We start from the raw sequence: 25,566 nt of genomic DNA on the forward strand, positions 1-25,566 counted from the left end.
CTTATCGTCGTACGGACTCAGAGCGATTTTCGTCTCGCTAATAGTGTACACTTCGTGCATTTTCGATCTTATGCACGACTGTGATCGAGTCATTTCGATCTCATCGTTCAAACATCGCGTGTAGTCGTCGAATGATGGTGCGCGCGATGACGTTGCTTTTGACACCTTTCGCTTTTTTACAATCTTTTTTGCCATCGACTCGCAAGGCGTACATTTTCGCCCTAAGTCCAACGAATTTGGTCATAATGACCCCGTTGTTTTCATCCTTCATCAGGCCCGGCACTTTTTTATTGACGAGAGGCATAAGCGTTATCTACCGCATAGTCACTTGTGTCGAACCGGGCTGTATCATGTTTCATGTTCTCGTACGCGTCGTCGCACTTGATATAATAAATCAAACTGTCCGTGTCGGTATACATAATTTTACACGAGTCGCGGTACAGGGGAGACATGTAATCGTGGTGAAATTCGTATAGGCACACCTTCGACAAGTCGAGGATGCACATGCCGACATAGATCGGTTTGTCGAATTTTACCTCGAGTTTGCGCAGTTCGATGGCAACCAGATTTTCTGAAAACACGCTACTGCTGTGGAAATTCGGTCGCGCGATCATTGCCTCCGCGCCATATCTACCCTTCCACTTCGTCACTAATTTTACATCGACGTGGTTTCGTACATTCTCCATTGTTTTTTCAAAAACAGCGTTATTCATTAATTTATATAATGTTTTTTCGAACTCATTTTTGGCTTGTGTTCTGAATTTTGTATTGAGTTCGATGTAAGAACGGAGCCACTCAGATTGAGCGAATTGCAATACGCGATGTATTTTAGTGACGCGTAGACCATGGCACATGCACTGCTGCAGATTGCGATAATGGATGACATAACGCTCCTTATCGTGCAGCGTGGCGAGAAGTTTGTCCTGCCGTTTGCCGGGCGGTTTATCGCGCATCGGACAGAACGGTAGGTAAGCGTGCGCGTCATGTTTATCCTGCGGATACTCGAGATCGACCTTGAGAATATAGCCCGTAGGCGAATCCGAAGCGATCGTGTTAACGTCGAAATTTGACGCGTCTTCGACCCATCGAAACTCCGCGTAGGGCAGTGGCTTACACATCGCCCAGCCGTACAAGTTGTTGACATCGAAGTACATTAGGTACGACGACGGTTTCGATGAATCGTACGACTCCATATACTTGTTGTTGGCCTTCGCGTATCTGCCGGAACATTGACTCAGCCCGCCACGAATACCACGTTCGACAAACATGACCATGTCAACGTCGGTCAGCAGTTCAAAATTGATACACGTATGTTTCAACATGGCGTCCCACGTAAAGCCTGGTAAAATGTAGTAGTACGCGGGATCAAGTCCGTAACTCGCGACGCAGCTGTCGCGGAAATTTTCAAACACGTCGGCCAACAGCAAGACATCGGTTTTCAGGTATAGATCGCTGCATTCGCCCAGGGTTCGAACGGAGAATCGCTGCCATACGTTCGCGGCGTGCGCGTAGTCGCTCTCGGATACGGTGTCACCGGTCAAGGAACTGTAAAATGAATCGCGCGGCGGTAAACACGTATCCTCCAGCTTTTCGACGCTGTCCACGTATTCGTATGGAAAGACACCTTTTCGCGTCAATAATTCAAAATCGTTGTCGGATAACGTGGAAAATTTTGAACGTATAATTTTTAATTTATCATTATCTAGGAAGGATGCCAATTTTGCGAGACTCGCGCTAAGAAATTTATATGAGTCGATAAATCTTAACTTTATATCGTTTCGCGAATCAGATTTTTCCGCGGTGTCTTTCACGTGTTTAGTAAATGAGATGTACTTTTCCTTTGTTATAGGCAGTACATCGATCTTGCCTTCGAACGCGGCAGCTATCTCCTTGATAATAAAGTGTGCGTCATAGCCCGACAGATTGTGAAATATTACTGGGATGAAGTGAGAATCCTTATAATTCAGATTGCACGTCGAGTGTGCTGGACCTCTGTACCGCCCGGTCAGGTGGCAATGATCACGCACTTTATTATCATCAGGCGCGAACTGTTGTTCGCATATATGACATTTCGTTGCGCTGTGAAATGTCTCTCACTCGTCTCGCGTTAGGTTATGACCGGACGTCACTCTCCGGGTACGTGGATCACACGAAAATGTGAGATTTCAGCCAGATTTGCCTATCAAACGGTTGCCACTCGGTTTGACCCATATGTACCGAGAAGGTAAGTAACGAAATCATGACACGATATTGCAACTATATCACATTAATTCTCTCTTATTTTCAGGTTCTCGACGCAGGATGTCTCGACGCCCCGACGCTGCCTCCCCACTGCTGGATCATCGATGGACAACGTGTGACCACCCTCGGAGTACCAGGTAAGTAGATAACGGATACGTTTAATTAATCGGTCAATTTCTGTTTCAGCTATTTCACCCGAGCAAATCCTCTCGCCCCGGATGGATCTCAACTGTCGCTGACTGTCCCAGATCCTCGCAGAATCGCATACTGAAACGCCGCTGGACTTCGCTGGATCGATGCCGTAGGACAAGGTAAGTAGCAGGTAAGTAATTTGAAATTAACTTGACACTGCGTATATTAACAAACGATTGATTTATTTCAGATCGTCGTTGTGGTTTACAAATTCACGTTGACACATTTCGTCGAACGTTGCTAAAAATGGCTATTGATTGCCTCTCGCAATTATAATACGAGCTATGTTTAACGCGCTAGTACGCGGGAGTGCCGGTTGTTACATACCGCAACGATAAACTACGCGCTAAGTCCGAACTATGAGCGAATCTTACAAGCGTGTTACCCCGATTGCGGTATTCGAGCGACTGCCTCGAGTTGCCGAGCGCTCTCGGCTATTCCACCTCGGGATATCTATCCCTACCACCGGGTTGTTATTCACATCCTGGTACTTTTCCGTGCCAGGTGTTACCCGCTTTCACTTTTCTTTGGCTAGTTTTTGCCTGTTTTCGTCGCCGGTGACGGCTGCGATTCTCAATCTACGTCTTATGACCAAATGCGCCTGCGGTTCTCAATCTACGCCTTATATCTACTCGCACGCATCGGCATGGGTCCCGCTGGACCCCGCTCCTCCGGTTCCCGGGTTCGGGTATTTCACGATGGAGTGGTCTCGCCGACCCTGCGGATTTGTTTCGGCGCCTCCGCTAACAACTTTCCACCCGCCGATTTTCCCTGGGCTCCCTCGGTTTCCGATATCCAGGGGTCATCGTCTGTCCCCGCTAGACTCGCTTCTGTTATCAATATCGCGTCGCGAGTCGATCGGATGTTGTTCGGGTCGCCCTTGAAACATGTTCGGCGAGTCGGTTGCCCGCTGTGACCTCCGTGCCCTTCGGCGCGGGGTTCATTGTTATGACCCCGCGGTTTTCGTGCCCGTCGGTGGTATCGCGTCGCGCCTCGGTGAGTCGTTGTTTTCGCGTCCCCCGAAACGGCCTCCGCGACTCAGCCTTCGGCTAAGACCTCCGTGCCCCCCGGTACGGGGGTCATTTTCGTGACCCCGCGATCTTCGCGCCCGTCGGTGATATCGCTTCGCGGTCCGGTGGGTCGTCATTCGGGACCCCTGTGAGACGATTTCCGTGGTTCGGCTATTGGCTGCGACCTCCGTGCCCCTGGGCGCGGGGGTCACCCCCGTGACGCCGCGATCTTTGCGCCCGCTGGCGCTATCGCGTCGGAGTTGACTCAATTGCCCTCCGGGTTGCCCCTGAAACGACTCACGCGGCTCGGCCCCCGGCTATGACCGCCGTGCCCCTCTGCGCGGGGGTCATTCGCGTGACCCCGCTATTTCCGCGTTGATCGCTCTCGGCGCTTCGCGTATCGGGTGGTCGGCCTCTGAGTCATCCCCGAGACGTATTCCGGGGTTTGGCCCCCGGTTATCACCGTTATACCCCCGTTCGCGGGGGTCAATCTCATGACCCCGCTATCTCGCGTGCCCGTTGCGCTATCTCGACCGCGCTCGTCCCGATCTGCTCTGCTTGGCTCTCCTTCCAAGGTCCGCTCGTTGGCTCGCTCGGTCGATCATCTGCCGCTCGTTTACCGGGGTCAATCGTACCCCGGTCACCTATATCTCGGGATTCAGTTAAACGCTAGCCATATGGGCTCTTCGGACTCGCTTATCCGGTAATCCTGTTCGCAAATGGTCGATGTCCGCTGCTCCTCCGGTCGCTGACGCCCCTCGAGGTTGTCCGGCTGCTCAGCTATGCGAACGGTTGCAAGGTCTACCATGCATACAAAGTCGGACAAGATGTTTTTTACGCGATGCGCCAATCCGTTGAGTTCCTCGACGAACCACGCGACACAGTCGTTATCGCGACAAAATCGATACGTCGATAACGTTTCGTCGTACGAACACTGTACGTAGTATGCTATACTACATACCCGATGATGTTGATAGGCGTATGACGCGTGTTCCGTATCCGGTTGTGTCTTCTGCAGCACGCACTCCAGATCGGCGTACACCACGAAGGGAAGTCGCTCTTTCCTGCTGTGGTTCTTGAAGCTGAGCCACTTGTTCTCGCTCGGTAGTCGGATTGCGCATTTGTTTACCTTTCGACATTCCACGGTGTGGACTTCCAATTTCATGCTCGAACTAAAGTAGTAAAGACATCTGTTAAAAAAATACAAATATTATAAATTTTTTTTACAAAAAGAATATAAAATGATATATATTATTAATAAAAGTATAGGTACTTATATCAATCGCAAAAAAATTTTTTGTTCTTTTTCTTGCTCAATTGCGAGCTCACGAGACGGGATAGATGTTTAATCCACGCGAAATGTTCAACATTGTCGTCTCGTGGGTCCTGCATGTACAGCAGATTCACATGTTTTTTATCACTCGTGCGGTCGATAAGCCGTATCGGGAGAACGTTTGAAGTCTTCTGTCCCTCGATGATATAGACATTGACTGATATATCGTTGAGTCGTTCGAACTGTTTAATTTGACTCAACGTCATTGGAAACTCAATGTTTTGTAAATTCAGTACCGTTGAATAATGCGGGTATGATGATTCCCGATCTGAATTTCTTTCGGCTGGATACAGAGCAGCCGTCACGGCCCACGCAAAACACGCATTGTCCATTGATCGCACATTGATCACCGCGTGCTTCACTTTAATGTCTTTAGGCAATTCCAAGTGACACCCCGCGCGCAAAGGATTGTACTTGTTGACGCTTTTCGTCAAATTGAGGATTCGAGTCAACGCCCACCCACTGTCGCGTTCCTGAAACTCCTCGAGTTTCGCTAATGTGGGCTCGATAACATGTAACTCGTACCACTCGCGCAAGTGCGATGTATCACAGAGTTCTATGTTATTTGTACATATACTCTTATTGGCACGTTTATCACCCGCCACAAACTCCCCGTTGAACGCGGTGTTCGCTTTGACACAGTTATGTGTTTTTATAATGTTTCGCACTCGCTTGCACACGACGCTGCAGGCGTCTTCCAAAAACTGTCGCGGTTCTATATGGTCTGTATTAATTACAGCACCGGTCATTATTCGCGTTTCGAACCCGGCGTCGATTTCTCGCCATACAAGTTCTGTCGCGCGCGTGTCGCCACTGGTACCGGCGTTTGCATAATTACCACCGCTATGGATAAATTGTTTTTCCAATCGCGACTTCACACCCTCGAGTCGCGCTATTCGGGCAACCAACGATTGCCTCTGCCCGATCGTTGGATTGTTGGAGAGCCGCTGACGTTTGGCACTACAGCGTGTCTCGAGCTGCTCGACGAATTCCGCGCATTGCAGCGCCCATGTGAAAAATTCACCCACGGTAGCTACTTGGTCGGACAGCTCCAATAGATCGCGTTCGGTTTGCTCGAATTGATCCATGTTTGATCACTTTCACACCAGTTCTTTTATTATATCACTTCACCGCACTTGCACGTGATAACGTGATAACGTGTTTAACCACACAAAAAATCTCGATACTCTTTGACCGATGTATTGCTCTAAAGTCTCACTAATGCGGCTCGATGCGCTTCATCCCTCATTATATACCCTTTGCTCTCTCTCTCTCGCTCCAACTGATTTTTTTGAAAGATCTTTTCCTTTGTCTCGCGTACTGCGTCGTAAAAAAATAGCGCGAAATTGTTTAGTCTACGCGATAACACCCCCTTTTCCTAGAAAACATTTGCTTACGACGAACGTGTCCCGACAGGTTCGATGCGTTATCGGGTCGATCATCGTCCCGATGACGTCATTTCTTTCTTTGTTTTTTACGTACTGCGTAGATAGAGCAGTTCTCCGATATCGCGTCCACCGTGATGGATCCCAGGGAAGCCCTTATGAAAATTTGCCCTTCATTGCCATTAAAAAATGCCATTGAATTCCCATTGTTCCAGACGCAATAGAAATGAAGGCATTTTTGCCAAAGATAAAAAGGTCCACACAAAATTCCATTGGTATTGCTATTGGTATTGCCACTGGTTTTGCCGTTGGTATTGCCATTGGTATTGCCATTGGTATTAACACTGGCAATACTAATGGGATTTTGTGTGGAAATTTTTATTTTTGGCAAAAATGCCTTCATTTCTATTGCGTCTGGAACAATAAAAATTCAATAACATTTTAATAAATGGTACTATTTTGTCTTTAATATAAATGCCTTCATTTCCCATTACCTTTGGTTCAACGGACAATCTAATAGGAGCTCTTGCCTTAGGCGACTAGCGCCTAAAAATATCTGCCTCGGTGTCCCGTAGGGGGTCTCATACATATGCCAGTCCGTGCCGAACCTTGAATTTGAGAGAATGCATGAACGATGCGACGCCTAGCGGCGTCGATGCGAACTGCCGGTAATACAGTTACCGCGCTGGCGTGATGATGATGATGTATGTACCACTGGTGGCGCGAACCGCCACATACCATTGACGAATTTCCATTACAATTCACACTGAACAACATTGGCTGAAGGTAGAAAAGTTCCATACAAATTTTATCCTTCATGAGTTATTGGCAGTTTCTATTACGCCTGTATGGAAAAGGTTGTTATTCGAATTTTGCCATTGTGTTTCCATTCATCTTATTGCCACTCAATATTTTCCATTAACTTTTCCATATAATTCGCATTGCAAGTTCCATACACAAGTTTTAACCTTCATAAGCCATTAGTAGTTTCCATTACGCCTGTATGGAAAAAGTTGTCATTCGAATCTTGCCATTACGTTTCCATTCATTTTATTGCCACTCAATATTTTTCATTAACTTTTCCATATAATTCGCATTGCAACTGAAGGGCAACCATACATTTCCACTGACCGCCATTGAGCACTCAAGGGCACATTTTCATAAGGGAGCGTCGAATGCAATATACGCTAGCGATGCGTTCAATACGAATCAACTCACCTAAACGTATGACGTATAACGCGATGTATAGAAAGTGCCTTAGAACCTCTAAATCCACTTAATTTTGAGAACAACGAACGTGTCCCGACAGGTTCGATTGTTTAGTCTACGAGATAATCGATTGTTTAGTCTACGCGATAACACCCCTCCTTTTCCTAGAAATATGTTGTTTACGACGAACATGTTTGGACAGGTTCGATGCGTTATCGGATCGATCATCGTCCCGATGACGTCATTTTTTCCTTTGTCTTTCACGTACTGCGTAGATAGATTGTTTAGTCTACGCGATAACCGCCCCCCTTTTCCTAGAAAAATGTTACGACGAACATGTTCCGACAGGTTCGATGCGTCATCGACAAAAAAAAACACGCTACTACGCAGTGCGCTATCGAGTTAGTCTTACCATTGTGCACCGCCTAGCGGCGTCGTTGCGAACGAGGCCCCCGCGGCGCGACCGCGGCCCCCGCGGACCCCCACGCGGCCCCCGCGGACCCTCGCGCGGCCCCCGCGGCGCGACCGCGAACGTGGACTTCCCCTCCCGCGGATCCGCGGCGCGGGTGAGTCATCCCGGTGAGTAATCCCGGTGAGTCATCCCGGTGGTATGTCAAGGTCAACCCCCTCCCCCCCTTCCCCGCGAAATCCGATACCCTTGTGTAACCCGATACCCTTGTGTAACCCGATATCCTTGTGTAACCCGATACCCCGCTCCCCCCCCCCCCCCCCTCCCCCCCCGCGAAATCCAATACCCCCCTCCCTCACCCCCCCTCGGAGCTCCCGAGTCTGAACCCGCCTATACTCACTACTTACATTATATCGCAGAAATTTAGCCCGAGAACGCGAACTGAATGGAATCTCACACAAGGCTACACAGATGCCTACCCTACGTATAAAGAAATTCACGATTTCATGACCCGACGCATTCGCGGTCTCGCGGATCAGTCCTCCGCTCTCTCCACTCCTTTATCGGAAAGGAGCAATTAGTTTGGCTGGGCGAGCGGCTCTAGACCTGCATCGGCCGACCGCTCACTCGCGTGCCGGAAGAATCACTCGAAACCAATGCGAATCGTTCGTCGGTTGCCTGCGTCTACCGGTCCGCCCGCGACGGGAAAATTTCGTTAACATTACGCTATCGTTTGTTCCTCATAGACTTAAGGACATTGTATAAAAATTGCAAAGCAAAGAAATGTATTATGTAAGAACCTAGATCTTAAGATGTAACATTTCTCCTTGTGCTCTTATGCTGTTTCGTTAACCCCCGTTTGTTTCGCATTATAATGCAAGGCGGGCGGTATGTTGAGAATCTAACGCTCGAAAATTGAAAGCGAGCGTTGGGAATATTCGAGAACGCTCGATTTGCTCCAAAACGCGTTTATTTGCCTTTCCCCCGGGTTTTTTGGTATTTTCGCTCGCGCCCGGACCACAGATGTACATCGCGTGATCGATCGTACTGCGACCAATAGTCTGGTCGCTCGACGATTTGGAGCCAATCAGCGTTTCTCACGTCTCGAAATTCCTCGCGGAAAAGTTCGGAGCTCCGGCCGCGATCATTTCGCTTGCTCCGGCCGGGAGCTCAGTGAGCCATCACAATTCGTACGCGACACTTGTGTTTGTCGATATCGAAAACGAAGTCGAATCGTAGCGAATATGAAGCGGTGTAATAGCGAGTGCGATATTACCACGCGAATATTCTGACATTGTAACCAGCTTTGAATAAAGTGACTCTTGTCTCGCTTTAAACGAGATACTGACTTTTTTTGTGCTTTCCTCGGCGCGGCGCGCGAAAACATCGAGCGGTCCACTAACAATACACTTTATGGCAATCCCCGGGAAATTCTACCCCTACTTCATTTTTTTTTTTAAGATTTGGTCAATTAATTTCCGAAGAATTCGAAAAATTTTGTAACCGGTTTCCAGAAAATCGGTAACGAAAAACTATACACTTTATGGCACTCCCCGGGAAATTCTACCCCTATTTCATGTACCCTTGGTAAAAATTTGATCAACTAACGAATGAGTAGTTTGCGGTCAGACATACAGACGACGGTACTTATATATATAGATATATATATATACGCACAGTTTTTTGTAACTAACGGATTAAATATAATAAATACGATACTTTCCAAAAAATGATGTTTCACATTTTTTAATTATAGAATTAATTATATAATTATAAAATTAATTGGAAAATGATATTTGTAAGGTAATGACATGCAAAAGATGTGCTATAATTTTTTAGTTTTAAGATATCTTATGCAAATCATAATATATCAATTCAAATTAATATATCCTAAAAGATATCCTTCAGAAGATCTCGTAAGATATCTTATGCAAAGCCAACGGATATAGCAGAATATTTAGATATCGTGATATTTAGATATCTCACGATATCCTATTGGAATATCCCGAGCAGAACCTGCTGCGATATCCGTGGGATCGTATTTGGAAATCTAGGACAATTTGGGATATCCTCAGGATATAGTGTGCTGTGTGGGGTGGTGTACTTCGACGCGTCTTACATAAATAAATATCTTGTTATTTACAACCTGCACATCTTAATCTTACAATGGCATACTCACAAGTAACACTACCCAAGTGTAAATCGCCGATTTGGATAATTTTTTAATATGTTTTAGTAGACGTAAAAATAGGACATACGTATTTTTTTTTATCGGCGGAAAACCATATTTAGGGTGTGAAATTAAAAAAACCCTTTTGAATTTATGGGTATCGATTTAATTGTTTTGTATATAAGGATTCAGTATTTTCGGCCCGAACCAAATAAAATAGTTGCATTATCAAGAGATATGAAAAATGAAAAATTTTTGACTCGGTTCGATCATTTTTAGGGGGTAAACCACCACCTGTATTTAAAACAAAAATTTAAAAAATGCCCAGATAATTGCAAATTTCATTCAAAAATTTTGAAAAAAATATATGTTACACTCGCATCCAAAACAAAAATGAGACTGTTTGAGGATTTAAAGGTGACCACCCTTTTATCGAATTTCTTACGTAACATTTAAATTTATCCCGAAATAATGGTAAACAGTTTCATTTATCGTCAAATTAATTAATATTTACAAATTAGTCTGATCAACCCTTCAATTCTATAAGAGGGTGAGAGAAAACCTACATGAAGCTGGTTGGCAGCCAAAATTTAGCAGCCAGCAGGGCCGAATAGGGTGCCGCAGGGCCCCCGAGATTAAAATCCGGTAAATTTTCTTCAAAAAAATCACAAAGACGCCACAGCAAGTATAGAATACGAATCTGAAGCGATCTTGGCGATGACAAAGTTAGTTAATTAATTAAAAAATTAATTAACAATTAAATAATAGGTAAAACACACACGCATATCCGTTCGGAACCCAAAAAAATCACAGAGACTGTACAGCAACAAGTGTAGAATACGAATCCGAAACGACCTTGGCGATGACGAAGTTAGTTAATTAATTAAAAAAATTGTTAACAATTAAATAATAGGTAAAACACACACGCATATCCGTTCGGAATAAAAAAAAATCACAGAGACTGTACTGCAAGTGTAGAATAAGAATCCGAAGCGACCTTGGCGATTACGAAGTTAGTTAACTAATTAAAAAATTAATTAACAATTAAATAATAGGTAAAACACACACGCATATCTGTTCGAAACCCAAAAAAATCACAGAGACTCCACAACAAGTGTAGAATAAGAATCCGAAGCAACCTTGGCGATGACAAAGTTAGTTAATTAATTAAAAAATAATTAACAATTAATAATAGGTAAAACACACACGCATATCCGTTCGAAACCCAAAAAAATCACAGAGACTGTACTGCAAGTGTAGAATACGAATCCGAAGCGACCTTGGCGATGACGAAGTTAGTTAATTAATTAAAAAAATTGTTAACAATTAAATAATAGGTAAAACACACACGCATATCCGTTCGGAATAAAAAAAATCACAGAGACTGTACTGCAAGTGTAGAATAAGAATCCGAAGCGACCTTGGCAATGACGAAGTTAGTTAACTAATTAAAAAATTAACTAAAAATTAAATAATAGTTAAAACACACACGCATATCCGTTCGGAATCCAAAAAAATCACAGAGATTGTACTGCAAGTGTAGAATACGAATCCGAAGCGACCTTGGCGATGACGAAGTTAGTTAACTAATTAAAAAATTAATTAACAATTAAATAATAGTTAAAACACACACGCATATCCGTTCGGAACCCAAAAAAATCACAGAGACTCCACAACAAGTGTAGAATAAGAATCCGAAGCGACCTTGGCGATGACGAAATTAGTTAATTAATTAAAAAACCTATTATTTAATTGTTAATTATTTTTTAATTAATTAACTAACTTTGTCATCGCCAAGGTCGCTTCGGATTTTTATTCTACACTTGCAGTACAGTCTCTGTGATTTTTTTTATTCCGAACGAATATGCGTGTGTGTTTTAACTATTATTTAATTGTTAATTAATTTTTTAATTAGTTAACTAACTTCGTCATCGCCAAGGTCGCATCGAATTCTTATTCTACACTTGCAGTACAGTCTCTGTGATTTTTTTTTATTCCGAACGGATATGCGTGTGTGTTTTACCTATTATTTAATTGTTAACAATTTTTTTAATTAATTAACTAACTTCGTCATCGCCAAGGTCGTTTCGGATTCGTATTCTACACTTGCTGTACAGTCTCTGTGATTTTTTTGGGTTCCGAACGGATATGCGTGTGTGTTTTACCTATTATTTAATTGTTAATTAATTTTTTAATTAATTAACTAACTATGTCATCGCCAAGATCGCTTCAGATTCGTATTCTATACTTGCTGTGGCGTCTTTGTGATTTTTTTGAAGAAAATTTACCGGATTTTAATCTCGGGGGCCCTGCGGCACCCTATTCGGCCCTGCTGGCTGCTAAATTTTGGCTGCCAACTTCAGCTTCATGTAGGTTTTCCCTCACCCCCTTATAGAATTGAAGGGTTGATCAGACTAATTTGTAAATATTAATTAATTTGACGATAAATGAAACTGTTTACCATTATTTCGGGATAAATTTAAATGTTACGTAAGAAATTCGATAAAAGGGTGGTCACCCTTAAATCCTCAAACAGTCTCACTTTTGTTTTGGATGCGAGTGTAACATACATTTTATTCAAAATTTTTGAATGAAATTTGCAATTATCTGGGCATTTTTTAAATTTTTGTTTCAAATACAAGGGGTGGTTTATCCCCTAAAAATGATCGAACCGAGTCGAAAATTTTTCATTTTTCATATCTCTTGATAATGCAACTATTTTATTTGGTTCGGGCCGAAAATACTGAATCCTTATATACAAAACAATTAAATCGATACCCATAAATTCAAAGGGGTGTTTCACACCCTAAATATAGTTTTCCGCCGATAAAAAAATACGTATGTCTTATTTTTACGTCTACTAAAACATATTAAAAAATTATCCAAATCGGCGATTTACACTTGGGTAGTGTTACTTGTCAGTCCAGCAATTGAACAATAATCCGTGGCTTGCGATTCAGGATATTATTGGCAATGCAAATACGTGGCCAAAATTTATACGGCAAATGTTCTGGGATAAAAATTTTACGGATCATAAACGAATGATTATTGTCAATTTTGCATATATATGTGGGATATCGGAAGAATTTTTGCATGATGTATTAAACTTTACGCTAAAAAATGCATACACAGCTGAGAGGAAGCGCCCTTATAGAAAAATACACTCAACTTTTGGTGTTAACCGTTAAAAAAACACCGTAGAAAAACCCTTAAAGTTGGGTGTGATTTCGGACCGCCAATTGAAGGTTTACCATTATTTGAAGGTTAACCTTCAATTGGCAGTCCAAAATCACACCCAACTTTAAGGGTTTTTCTTTTGATGATGATTAACCTTTAATAGTTAACCTTCAATTAATTGTTAATCTTTAAAAATGACGGTATAAACCCTAAAAATATGAATCCTCAAATAAAATTAACACCCAAAGAGAATAAGCCCCATATTTAAATGTTCTCAATTTGCTTCCGCCGATAATGCATACCCGCAAAAAAGAGAACATCACCATCACACTATGCAAAGTTTATATATATATATATATAAACGGGACAATGATGATGTCCTTGTCACCAAGGCTGACAAAGGCCAAGTAACTGTTATTCTGGATAAGAACACCAAATAACTGAATTGCTTGGAGACCAAAATACTTATAAAAAATTAAAAAAAGATCCGATTAATAAAATTACATTGTTTCACAGTTAACTTCACTGCGGATATATATATTTATTGTATATGCGCACGTTACAAAGATCGCGTGTATAGCCGATCACACGAATAGTGTAAAACGGAAGTCGCGATAAGCGCAACGGTCGCCTTTTCGTCGATATACATTCATCGCGAGATATCGATCAAAATCCCGATAATTATCATGGCCGACACGACGCCAGATGGCGCCCTCGGACTGAGTGGGCGCATGCCCGCGGAGACTTAACTTCCAACACGCCCCCTCAATGCGCACACGGCCAATCCTTCCGGAGCTATGATGCGCTGGTAATTCCGAGGCTCTCGACGCAGCTCCAATGGTTGGTGGCCGGTAGTGCCTTCGTCAGTATGTCGGCCACCATTTTGTTGGTGGGTACATGCTCTAAGGTCACCAAGCCTTCGGCGACGGACTGCCTGAGGAAATGATACCTTATATCGATGTGCTTCGTGCGAGGGTGGTACATGTGATCGTGTGCCAGGTACTGCGCGCCTCAATTATCAATATATAGCACAGCGTCAGCCATGCGGCCCAGTCCTAACTCGGTGAGAAGACTGCGCAGGTAGAGCCCTTCCTTAACCGCCTCCGTCATGCTGACGTACATACTCCGTTTCCGTCGAGGACAACGCCACAGTGCGCTGCTTCTGAGACTTCCACGAAATGGCTGCACCACCGAGCAGGAAAGCGTACCCGGTAAACGAACGTCGGTCAATCGCGCAACCGCCCCAGTCCGCGTCTGAGTAGCCGGTCAACGACTGGTCAGTTCTGAAAAATAGCAAGCCCAAATCTGTGGTCCCCGCCAAATACCTGAGTACCCGTTTCGCAGCCAGCCAATGCCGTTTCCTCGGGCTATTGTTGAACTGCGCCAACCTGGACATTGTATTCGCTATGTCTGGTCTCGTGGCGACGGCCAAATACATGAGAGCGCCGATGAGCTCCCTATATGGCCAGGAACCAGCCTCCGAATCTGCTGGAATCTCCGGTGTGTCCCTTGAGTGGAGTTTCGAGGGTGTTGAGATGGGATTACATTGGTCCATCCTATATCTCGCCAGCACGTCCAATGTGTATCCATTCTGGGTAAGGAGGATTGCATCTTCTTCTTGAGTGATCTCGAGCCCAAGGCAACGTTTGGCTATGCCGATATTCTTGATCTCGAAATCCTCCATCAAGCCTTGCTTGACTTCCGTCATCCATTGCTCGTTTCGGGAAGCCACCAATATGTCGTCTACATAGATCAGTAGCAGAAGTATGTCCTCCTCACGACGTGCTTGGTATAAGCACGGTTCTCCGTGTGTCGGTAAGAGCCCCATGCTCTTAAGTTTTTCCTTTAGACGAATGTGCCACTGTCGACCGGCTTGGCGTAGACCATATAAGGCCTTCTTCAATCGACAGGCATCTCCGCCCGATCTTAGGATCTTTATCATCGTCTCGGCTCGAATCTTCATCTCAGGAGTGATGCTCTTCTCGAGGACTAATCGCTCGAGCGTCTTCAGCAGTATATCCGGAACATCCATGATAACCTCCTCCTCAAGGTTTCCGTCAGGGGAGTCTCATTGTTTTTCTCAGAATATTTGACGCCGATAATGACCCCGACATCAGATGGCGCAGGATGTTACGTGCTTGCTCACGTGATCACAACATAACCTCTTAGTATTATCAGTATTCTCCTGTCTCCGTATGCTTCGTATTGTTCAGTATTACTTCTCGAGTATTAAGTGCGTTGAGTGTTCTTCAGTATTTTCTGTTCTTGTTTGAGAATTATTTAACTATTGACATTTTATTCTAAAACAATGCCAACTTGTGCAGTGTTAGGTTGCACATCAGGATATATTAGCAATCTTGAAAAAGTTTCTTTCTTCCGTGTACCGAATAATCAAATTATGATACAGCGATGGCAAACTGCTATTCGCAGAAAAGATATTGTGCTTTCATCAAAACATTGTGTCTGTGAGAAGCATTTTTTGAAAAGAGATCTTATGGCAACGGGAAATTTGTGATCAAAGTGGAAACGTACTTGGCGTAGTAAGTTGTGATTGTTTAGCAGATTATTTAATTTTTTAAATTATTATTTATTTATAACTTTTTCCTTCAAGTCTTCGTACAAAATTCCAAGATTGAAAGCTGAAACAGTCCCATCTGTATTTCCATGGACCGAAAACATAGATCACATTGAGTCATCGCCGTTATCGATATTCACAGAGCCCGTAGAAATACCGGAAATACCTGAATTAATGGAAATTTATATAATAGTACTATATGATAGAAAAGGACTCTAGTTCAAAAGTAATTGTAATGATCAGTTGTTATAGATGTACATAATGCTTCTCGTAGCTCGGGTGTACGATTTCACTTAAACGTCATGAATGTTATTCCAATACTGGAGCTACAATTAAATGCAATTATATTGAATATAAATCGTAATTGAACCAAGTTATCTGTCTTTTTATAAAGTGCGTGATATATTCTTTAAACAGAAGTTTATAAAATTATATTTTGTTTTGCAAAAAACATATATCTTTTGGAAAGACTGCAGAATAGTAATGAATATTTTATTTTTTAGAACAATAAAATAAAGAAAACCGAATTGAACATGCAGTATTTGATAAATGCTAACATTGATATGTTATCATCATCTTGGTGCAGAATATACAACGCTGCCAATAATACCTATATTGTATTTCTTTGAAAGCACATGCTGTAAAATTAATAACTTGTACAGCGTCATTAATTTGAAAGAAATCATTGTCACTGGCGATATGCACATAACGGTTAAAGCTCTTAGTCGTTTACTTGATATTGGTACCTTCGGAAAGATTGATAAACTTTTCAATGAAGTTTCACAGTTACAAGACATATTGGTAAAAATAGATGGTATAAAGATTTGTTCTGCGTATCAAAGAGATGCCAAATTACAAAATGTTAAAAGTAACGTACTATTCGAAGACAACATGGGTTTGACGAGACGCAATAATTGTCCTGTATTGTTATCTGATAATAAGATATGTAGGTATTGTAAAATTTTAGAGAAAATCGCAAAAAGGGATAAAAAACACGACAAAAGAATCAGGTTACAAATACCTTTGTCATCAAAAAATCGAAAATACTTAGAGAACCTGCGCAAAAAAAAGAAATTGGCTGATAGAGCTAAACAACGAGCCTTAAAATCTATTGAAAAATGGAAAACAGACTTAAATAAAATAGAAGCTAACATTCAAAAAATTTCGCAAGTTGGAGATCTATTGGAAAAAAAATAACATCGAAATGAACGAACAAGACGTAATCAAACAAATATTAGCAGCTTCGAAGAGGAAAAGTCCAAAAGGAAAAAGGTATTCCGGGCATTGGCTATTGCTGTGTTTGGTAATGCACATGCGATCTCCCTGTGGATATCGATTTCTAAGGGAACATGACATTTTGCCGATTCCTGCCGTTCGTACTATTCGAAGGTAAAAATTTGTATTCAGCATATTATTAAACAATTTTAGCTGAAATCTACATACTAAACAGTTACAATGTTTTGTACATATAAATAACATTTACATTAACAGGTACCTTTCCATAATTGACACAAAGTGCGGTCTCGATGCGAATTTCTTTGAATTATTTAAGATATTTATTGAGAAAAGAAAGAAGAAGTTAATAAGCACGAAGCTTTATTAATCGACGAGATATCCACTCGAGAAAGTGTTATTGTAAAGACACAGAACTTGACCTACACAGGACTTGTAGATTTTGGCGAGAATAGACCACAGTCCACTAATATTAATGAGAAAGCAAATCACGCATTGACTATAATGTTCCAACCTTTTGCTGACAGTTACACACAACCGATTGCAGTGTTTGCGTCAAGTGGTCCAGTAAACGGCGAAATGATATCACAGCTTATCATAAAAGCCATTATATTAGTAGAGAAAGCCGAAGCAAAAGTTCATGCGGTTATAAGTGACGGTGCTTCAACTAACCGTAAGTTTTGGACAACGATGGGAGTGAATCGTGACCGATGTAGATTGATAAATTACTTTCAACACCCCGTGGCCGAAAATAGAAAAGTATTTGTTTTTTCGGACACGCCTCATTTAATGAAAACTATTCAAAACAGACTTCATAACAACTTAACATTGCAGGTATTATTTGTTATATTTCCTTAGACTTATATTTCCAGGATATTATTTTTAATAATTTTGTTTTTTATATTAGATGGACCCTGATCAGTCGCAAATTAAATGGGAATATTTGAAAATCATGTATGCCAATGATAAACTTTTGACAGGACAGATGCGTATATGTCTAAAATTAACGGAGAATCATTTGAATTTAAGTAGTTCCGCCAACCTTTACAGCGAATATATCATGCGCAAAGTGCTGGAGGGCTGGACGGGGGGTGTCCGGATAACTGGGAGGAAGATCAGTAATCTCAGGTTCGCGGATGACACCACGATTTTGGGTGCAACCAAAAGCGAGCTGGCGGAGCTGCTTTGTAGGGTGGAGGTCGAGAGTATGCAACTGGGACTCCACATAAACAGAAGCAAGACCAAACTAATGTTCATCGATCGTGCCGGGACCCTGCAGCGCACACACAAGCTCCGTGATTTGGAGGTGGTTTCGGACTTCGTATACCTGGGCTCCGTAATCAGCGATGATGAAAGCTGCGACAGGGAAGTAAGCCGCCGCAGCCAAATGGCAAAGGATGCTATGAGGCGGCTCGGCAAAATCTGGAGGAAACGTGGCATGAGCAGGAAGACCAAGGTCCGACTAGTCCAGTCCTTGGTTTTCTCAGTGTTCCTATATGCTGCTGAGACATGGACACTGAAAGCAAGATTGAGGAGCAGAATAGATGCATTCGAAATGTGGTGCTGGCGGAAAATGCTGGGTGTGCCTTGGACGGCCCATCGCACAAACGCGTCAATTTTGCAAGAACTCGGAATTTGAACTCGCCTGTCTACGATCTGCCTAAGGCGTATTCTGAGGTTCTTCGGACACATCTCCAGACGCGAGCCGGACAACTTGGAGAGACTTATGATTGTTGGTCAGGTCGAGGGGAAAAGAAGCAGAGGCCGATCCCCGACCAGATGCGCCGAGCTGAGAACAGGGAATCATGGCGACAGATGTGTCACGATTCATGTGGTCACGATCCTCAGTAATGAGGGACCGACTTAGATGATGATGAGTTCCGCCAAAATGAGAGTTTGCCTAGCCGTTCAAGTATTAATATTTAATTATTGTATCTTTTCGTATTTTATTAATATTGATTTAATACATCTGTGTATTATGTTATAAGTTTTTAGTAAATTTGTAGCTCATGGTTTACGATTTTATCAAAACCGCGTACCCGAACTTAAAGATTGCAAAGCTACTGCTGACTTCTGCGAGTGGATGAATAATATGTTTGACGCTTTAAATCGAAGAGAATATTTAAAACGGCTAAAACCTGATAATCCTGACTTCAAGGTAATTTTTATTTTTATAATGAATGTAATTTTAAACAGATTGAGTTGGAGACTTCAAAAATTGACCCTTTTTATAGATCCTTGAAAAATCTTTATCTAAGCTAGATGATTGGGGAAAAAAGTTGACGATAATATTTTAGATAAAAAATTGTTTCTAACCAAGCAAACTGCGGAAGATTTACGGATAACTTTAAAATCCATGATGGATCTAATGGAAAGTTTTTGTTAGTTTCGGGGTTCCGTAGCGGATAGTGAGAGTAGATTAAGGGTTTTGGAGGGTTTATTACGAACCTAAGGATAGGAAGGCCGAAGGAGAAAAGGATAATTTCTTCCCGCGAAGGAGGGAATAAGGAGAATATACAGTTAAAAGAATTGGGGAAAGAGAGAAAAAGAGAAAAAGCGATTGCCATCAAAAACTGCAATGGAAATCGAAGCGGCAAAGGATATAAACGAAAAGAAGAGAACAGCAGAGGGCGGAAATATGGATGATAGAGACGAATAAGATACAAAGGGATTCTCCCAGAAGGAAGGAGAATGGCAGGTTGCAGGACCAAAGAAGATGGCGAAGGATAAGCGCGCCAAAATTCTACAAGAAGTAACGGCTATGAAGATAGGCAACAAGATAGAGGAGGCTAACCAATCAGGGAAGGATGACGTCAACACGGAAGATGATATGCACGAATCAGGTGATACAACCACGGAAGATTCTAGACACGCCTCGGCAAGTGAGATGGAAGTTGATACAGAGGAGACGCGACACGCAAATACAGCGATCGCAACGAGTGCGAATTCGAACGCAAAAGTTAATAAAAATATAGGAATGGCAGATGATAATAGAGGAATGGATAGGAAGGCAAGAGAGGAGTACATGAATGGAGCAGGGGTGCTGGAAAGAGTTAGTAAACTAGACTTATCGGAATTAACAAATCAGAAGCAGGTTAAGTTTACCGAAGGGACCAATGTAACGTATAGATTAGTACTCAAATTAACAAGTGGAAACTTGTGTGCACATTGCTTTCTTATAGTTTTTAAGTGTGCAAGTAGAAACTTGCTCGTTGCTTCTTCATAGTTTTTAAGTGTGCAAGTAGAAACTTGCACATTGCTTACTCATAGTTTTTAAGTGTGCAAGTAGAAACCTGCACATTGCTTCCTTATAGTTTTCAAGTGTGCAAGTAGAAACCTTTGCTCACAAAGCTTCCTCTATGAGGAAGCTTTTATTTTATCTGCTGTCAACGGCAAGTGGGGCGGCCGCCACTGGGGAAAATCTGCTCTTTTCGCGGCGCTGCCACGAAGCCATGACGAGTAGGAGGGTCGCGGTGGTGTGCGCAGAAGGGTCTGTGCGTGATCTTGCCTGGAGCCGCCGTCGGTGCAGATCTTGGTAGTAGTAGTTATTTGTTTTGGCTTCTTCATAGAGGAAGCTTTGTGAGCAAAGGTTTCTACTTGCACATTTAAAAACTATGAGGAAGCAATGTGCAAGTTTTTACTTGCACATTTAAGAACTATGAGGAAGCAATGTGCAAGTTTCTACTTGCACACTTTTTTATTATCTTAAAACATTATTTTTTGAAGTCTCATTTATTGAGACTTGAGATGTTCTAACTGTTCCTTTTAGAAAGAGATAGTGAGAATAGTGAGTAAATTAAGGTTCAAAGTTAACCGACGTTTGTAAAAAAAATAGATATTAAACTTTCGGAATCTTCAAATCAATTAATCCTTCGAGCTACCAAAAGAACTGCACCAGTGTGGTTTAGTTTCTCTACATTTATCGATTTTAGATCCATTTTTCTTTGCACTGTATATCACCTGTATAATTGTTTCTTATATTTCTACATAAATAACAGGTAAAAGAATTTATTAACTAGCTGATACATGGAGTTCAAATTATTACGAATGCAAAAGATTAAATTCGTTTCAACGTTTTTATTATCAGCTAAAGTAGATTTAAAGTTGAAGAGAATTATAAATTATTCTCAAGATCGAGAATCATATACTGTCACGTCAGTCGCACGTGTTTTGAAAATACACGACACAAGTATAGGCAGAGGGGACCTTCGATATTACAGGATCAATTTGAACGTTCGCATCGAACGATCTCAAAAATTGACATTTCTCACTCTAAAATATTCAAAGCGAATTAAAAATATTTGTTGCAAACAGCAAGGCGAATTGTACAGCGACGAATTCCGCCGGTTTGCATATTGCAGTCTAACGATATCTCAATATTTGTGGAAGTTAGAACAACGGACATTTCTAAAAAAATTCAAAATTTTTTTAAAAAGAATCCCTTTACCGATCATCGCCAAATTCAATACCAACCTTCCTTAAGTGATACTCTATCAATTAAAAAAAAATTAAGCCCGATATCTCAATATTTGCAGAAGTTAGAGCAATTACAGACATTTCTATAAAAATTGAAAAATTTTTTTAAAAAGAATCCCTTTACCGATTATCGCCAAATTCAATACCAACCTTCCTTGAATGATACCCTATCAATTAAAATTAAGCCCGATAGCTCAATATTTGCGCAAGTTAGAGCAACCACAGACATTTTAAAATAATTAGCACGATAAAATAGCTCGTTTAAAATAAAACCCTAACGAAAATTGTCTTAAAACTTATATTAATTCGATTTGCCTTAATCTACCCTAAATTATTGGATAGATAGCCGATCCTCAAAACCGATCCTCAAAAAATTTAAATTCGACGTTTTCGAACATAAGCAACACATTGGTATCGAAAACTCAAAAAACAATTTTTACTTCGGTCTTTTCTACCCCTATTTCATATATAATTCTTTTAAATTTGGTTGATTAGACTTAGCTTTATATGCGATTAAAATTATGGACCTTTGATCGCGTATAAAGTTGGTTCTAATCAACCAATGTCATCAAAAACTCAAAAAACAATTTTTACTTTGGTATTTTTTACCCCTATTTCATATATAATTTTTTTAAATTCGGTTGATTAGACTTAGCTTTATATGCGATCAAAATTACGGACCTTTGATCGCGTATGAAGCTGGGTCTAATCAACCAAATCTTAAAAAATTATATATGAAATAGGGGTAGAAAAGACTGAAGAATATAATAAAATTAGAAATAGATCGATATCTCAATATTTGTGGAAGTTAGAGCAACCACGGACATTTCTAAAAAAATTTAAAATTTTTTTAAAAAAGAACCCCTTTACCGATCATCGCCAAATTCAATACCAACCTTCCTTGAACGAGACTCTATCGATTAAAAAAAAACAGCCCGATATCTCAATATTTGCGGCAGTTAGAGCAATCACGGACATTTAATCTGCACATACACACATACAGACATGCGATTTTAATGCGATATTTCGACATTTTAGAACACTCTGAACATATTGGCAGAAAAAACTCAAAAACCAATCTCTTCGTTGGTTTCTTCTACCCCTATTTCATATATAATTCATTTAAATTTGATTGACTAGACCCAACTTTATGCGCAATCAAAGGTTCATATATGAAATTCACGAAAACAAAGCTTCCTCTATGAGGAAGCAATAAATGCACTTATAAATCCCAGAAAATAAATATATATCTATACATAAGTGATGGAATAATGCGTGACTCTGATTGGAAAACTTATTCTAAATCGAACGGATAATCGCAGAAATTAATGAGTAAATTATTCTAAATTATTCATATATCGCAAGGTAATAAGATAATCTTATTCAAAACTATATTTGTCGAAGGTATTAACTTATAGTAAAAAACGGAAATGATATGTATCAAGTAAACGCATTAATCCATAAAATCAATGAACAAGACAATATAGAAATTATAGATAACATATCATAAATTGCAACTCAACAGCATAGCATTCGCAATAATTAGTAATTGAACAGGAAATATCGCTCTAAGTCTAATAATTACATCTACTGGAAGACCGTTCGCATTCTGTAAACGCAGCAATATTAATAATTGAACAGTTAACGCAATTTAACATCGCACGACAGATTCGTCATGAAAAAAGTAGAACTCGTTATTATATTTTACAAGAGACAATATAAATTAACGCGTGGTTGCAACCGTATATTATTTGAGTACTCAAACGCATGTGAAGAAATCTTCTCGTCCGGCCTCGTCAATTGTATCGAGAAGACTCGGAGATGGGATTGCAATGCCCTGCGCACTGCAAGGGCTAACTTCATGTAATCTCCATCCAAAATAATAAAAGCTCCCGAAAGTTCTGGAATCAAAGACCATTTAGCTAACGAACTTTAGCCACTCAAAGGGATCGATGATTCTTTTAATCAGAACAACAAGAGTTACCTTTGTCGGGACTTCCACTTTTCGTGGAAGGATTCTCCATAAAGGAGGAATGCGACCTCAATAACAAGCAGGATGCAATCGTATTTTAAGGCCTTGGTATTGCCTTCGTCACTCGGATCGGCTGCAATGGCGGACATCCCTCAATCATAATACTAAGCGGATGCTTCTCCTATCCGTCCGTTGCGTATGTCGGCGTTGTAAAGCCTCTATATAACCCTGGCGGAAAAAATTTCTATGAATAACTACAAAATTTAACTAGAAATAGAAATTTGTACATTTTTGTTGAAATATTTAATTTTTTGTGGAAATAGTTATTTTTTTGTAGAAATATCTACTAAATAGTACCACAAATTACAATGTTCTCAAATCAAGAAATTATTGCAAGTAGTATTTTATGAAAAACTACAATTTTATAAAAAATAGTACAAAAATCTACAAATTTTAAAAATTTAAGAAGAAACAAAATCTTAAAAAATTAAAACATCTGCTTACTTGTAGAATACTACAATTATTTATAAATAACTATAGAAATCTACTACAATTTACGTATTGTAAAACTATGCAACTTAGAATCTAATTCAGTTTTTAGTTTCTCATAAAATACTACAACTGCGTACACATACTAACAAATACCGATATGTTTGTACAGCTCAAAAAATTACAATTATGGCTAATTAAAATTTGTAATTTTTAGTTGAATGTTACAAATTTTTACACAAATCTTCCAAAATTTATCTATTATTAATAACTTCTTAATTCGCAGAAGTCAAAATACTTATGTTTTTATTTTCGTATAGTTTGTTGTAAAGTCTAATAAAAAAATACATAAATGTACAATTTTTTACCTATATAAATTTCTGATTCGTGAATGATTGTAATTTTGCATACAATACTACAAGGTTCTACAGAAAACGACACAATCCTTAAGCCTTTTACAACTCGTGAATTCATGAAAATCTACATAAATTTGCTTTTTTTAGATGTTTATAAGATACTACAATTTTACATGGAAATTAACAGATCTTCAACCAAACCTTCAACCTTTCCATGGAAAGTAAAAATTAATATGTCAATTAAAAAAAATAAGTATCTTATGCAAAAAAAAACTTAAAATAACATATAAACAATGAGAAGTGCCATTTTCGGTCGAAGCGGATCTTGATGCTTAATAATATTTCACAATATCAATTATTATTAAATAAATGTTTCAGTTTTTTAAATTGGCACCGCGTGCCAACATGGACTTTGTCGGACTTAAAACGCAATTGTGTAAACTGAAACTAAAAATAATATATTTTATATTAATTTGATATTGTCAAGTAAAATAATATACTATTAGAAGAATATTTATAACAGTTATACAAATTCATATGAATATATCCACTATATAGAGTATATATTCATATATGATTATCTTTAACCTTATAAATATACTTTTACATGATCACACATGATAATATACTAGTATATAAAACCATATATGACTATATAAAGTTATATTTAAAGAGATGTAGCCATATAATATTGTTTAAGATTATATTTCCATTTCTTATATGACCATATATAATTATATATTTACTAATATGAACAAATAAGAGGTATTTTTTCCCGAGTATATAATCATATATGCTCATATATGGCCATATAATATTGTTTAACATTATATTTTCCATTTCTTATATGATCATATATAATCATGTATCTAATAATATAAACTAATATAAATAAATAAGAGATTTTTTTCCCGGGTTATGCGGTTTTAGACATGTGTGTATGTGGTGCTGGGTAAGGTTTTTTTTATAATGACTCGCTTTTTATTTTACAGATAAGTTAGAATAAAGAAGTTTTTTTTTTCTTTTTGTAATCACGCGGCGCGACGTTGGCCCAATAGGCCTATTTTGTAATAAGACGGCACTGGTTTCTGAAATTCACCCGACATTAAGAAAAATTTATATTCGTATATCCGATTCGAAACTTTATTACTCTTTTTAAATTGAATTTGTTTCTTAAGAATTTTTAGAAAATTATATATTAATTTGCGCTGGTTGTGACACATGTAGACTATATATAACACTTACATCAAATTAAGAAGTTATAGTCTACCATGTAAGACGGTTGGCTCACGATCCAGAGGTCCCGAGGTCTCGAGTTCGAATCCCATCAAGGTAAGTG

At 40.2% G+C, this 25,566-nt stretch overlaps 1 protein-coding gene across 1 annotated transcript; it reads right to left on the minus strand.

Moving 5' to 3' along the window:
- Positions 1–287: 287 nt before the first annotated feature.
- On the minus strand, positions 288–5,864 carry LOC139813455 (uncharacterized). The gene is made up of 4 exons (XM_071778967.1): positions 4,840–5,864; positions 4,405–4,633; positions 845–2,048; positions 288–649 (listed from the first exon to the last, which is right to left on the minus strand). Exons 1-4 carry the CDS (start codon positions 5,862–5,864, stop codon positions 288–290), a joined length of 2,820 nt encoding a protein of 939 aa, XP_071635068.1.
- Between the last annotated feature and the right edge of the window lie 19,702 nt (positions 5,865–25,566).

The sequence above is a fragment of the Temnothorax longispinosus genome, chromosome 5, assembly GCF_030848805.1.
Source record: "Temnothorax longispinosus isolate EJ_2023e chromosome 5, Tlon_JGU_v1, whole genome shotgun sequence".
Taxonomy (NCBI): Eukaryota; Metazoa; Arthropoda; class Insecta; order Hymenoptera; family Formicidae; genus Temnothorax; species Temnothorax longispinosus.

Coding starts and splice junctions, on each gene's coding strand:
- LOC139813455 (XM_071778967.1), bottom strand. CDS start 5,864: ATGGATCAATTCGAGCAAACCGAACGCGATCTATTGGAGCTGTCCGAC. Junction 2,049..4,404: donor ACGCCTATCAACATCATCGG/GTATGTAGTATA, acceptor TGCGAACAACAG/TTCGCGCCTGATGATAATAA. Junction 650..844: donor GCAGCAGTGCATGTGCCATG/GTCTACGCGTCA, acceptor ATGTAAAATTAG/TGACGAAGTGGAAGGGTAGA.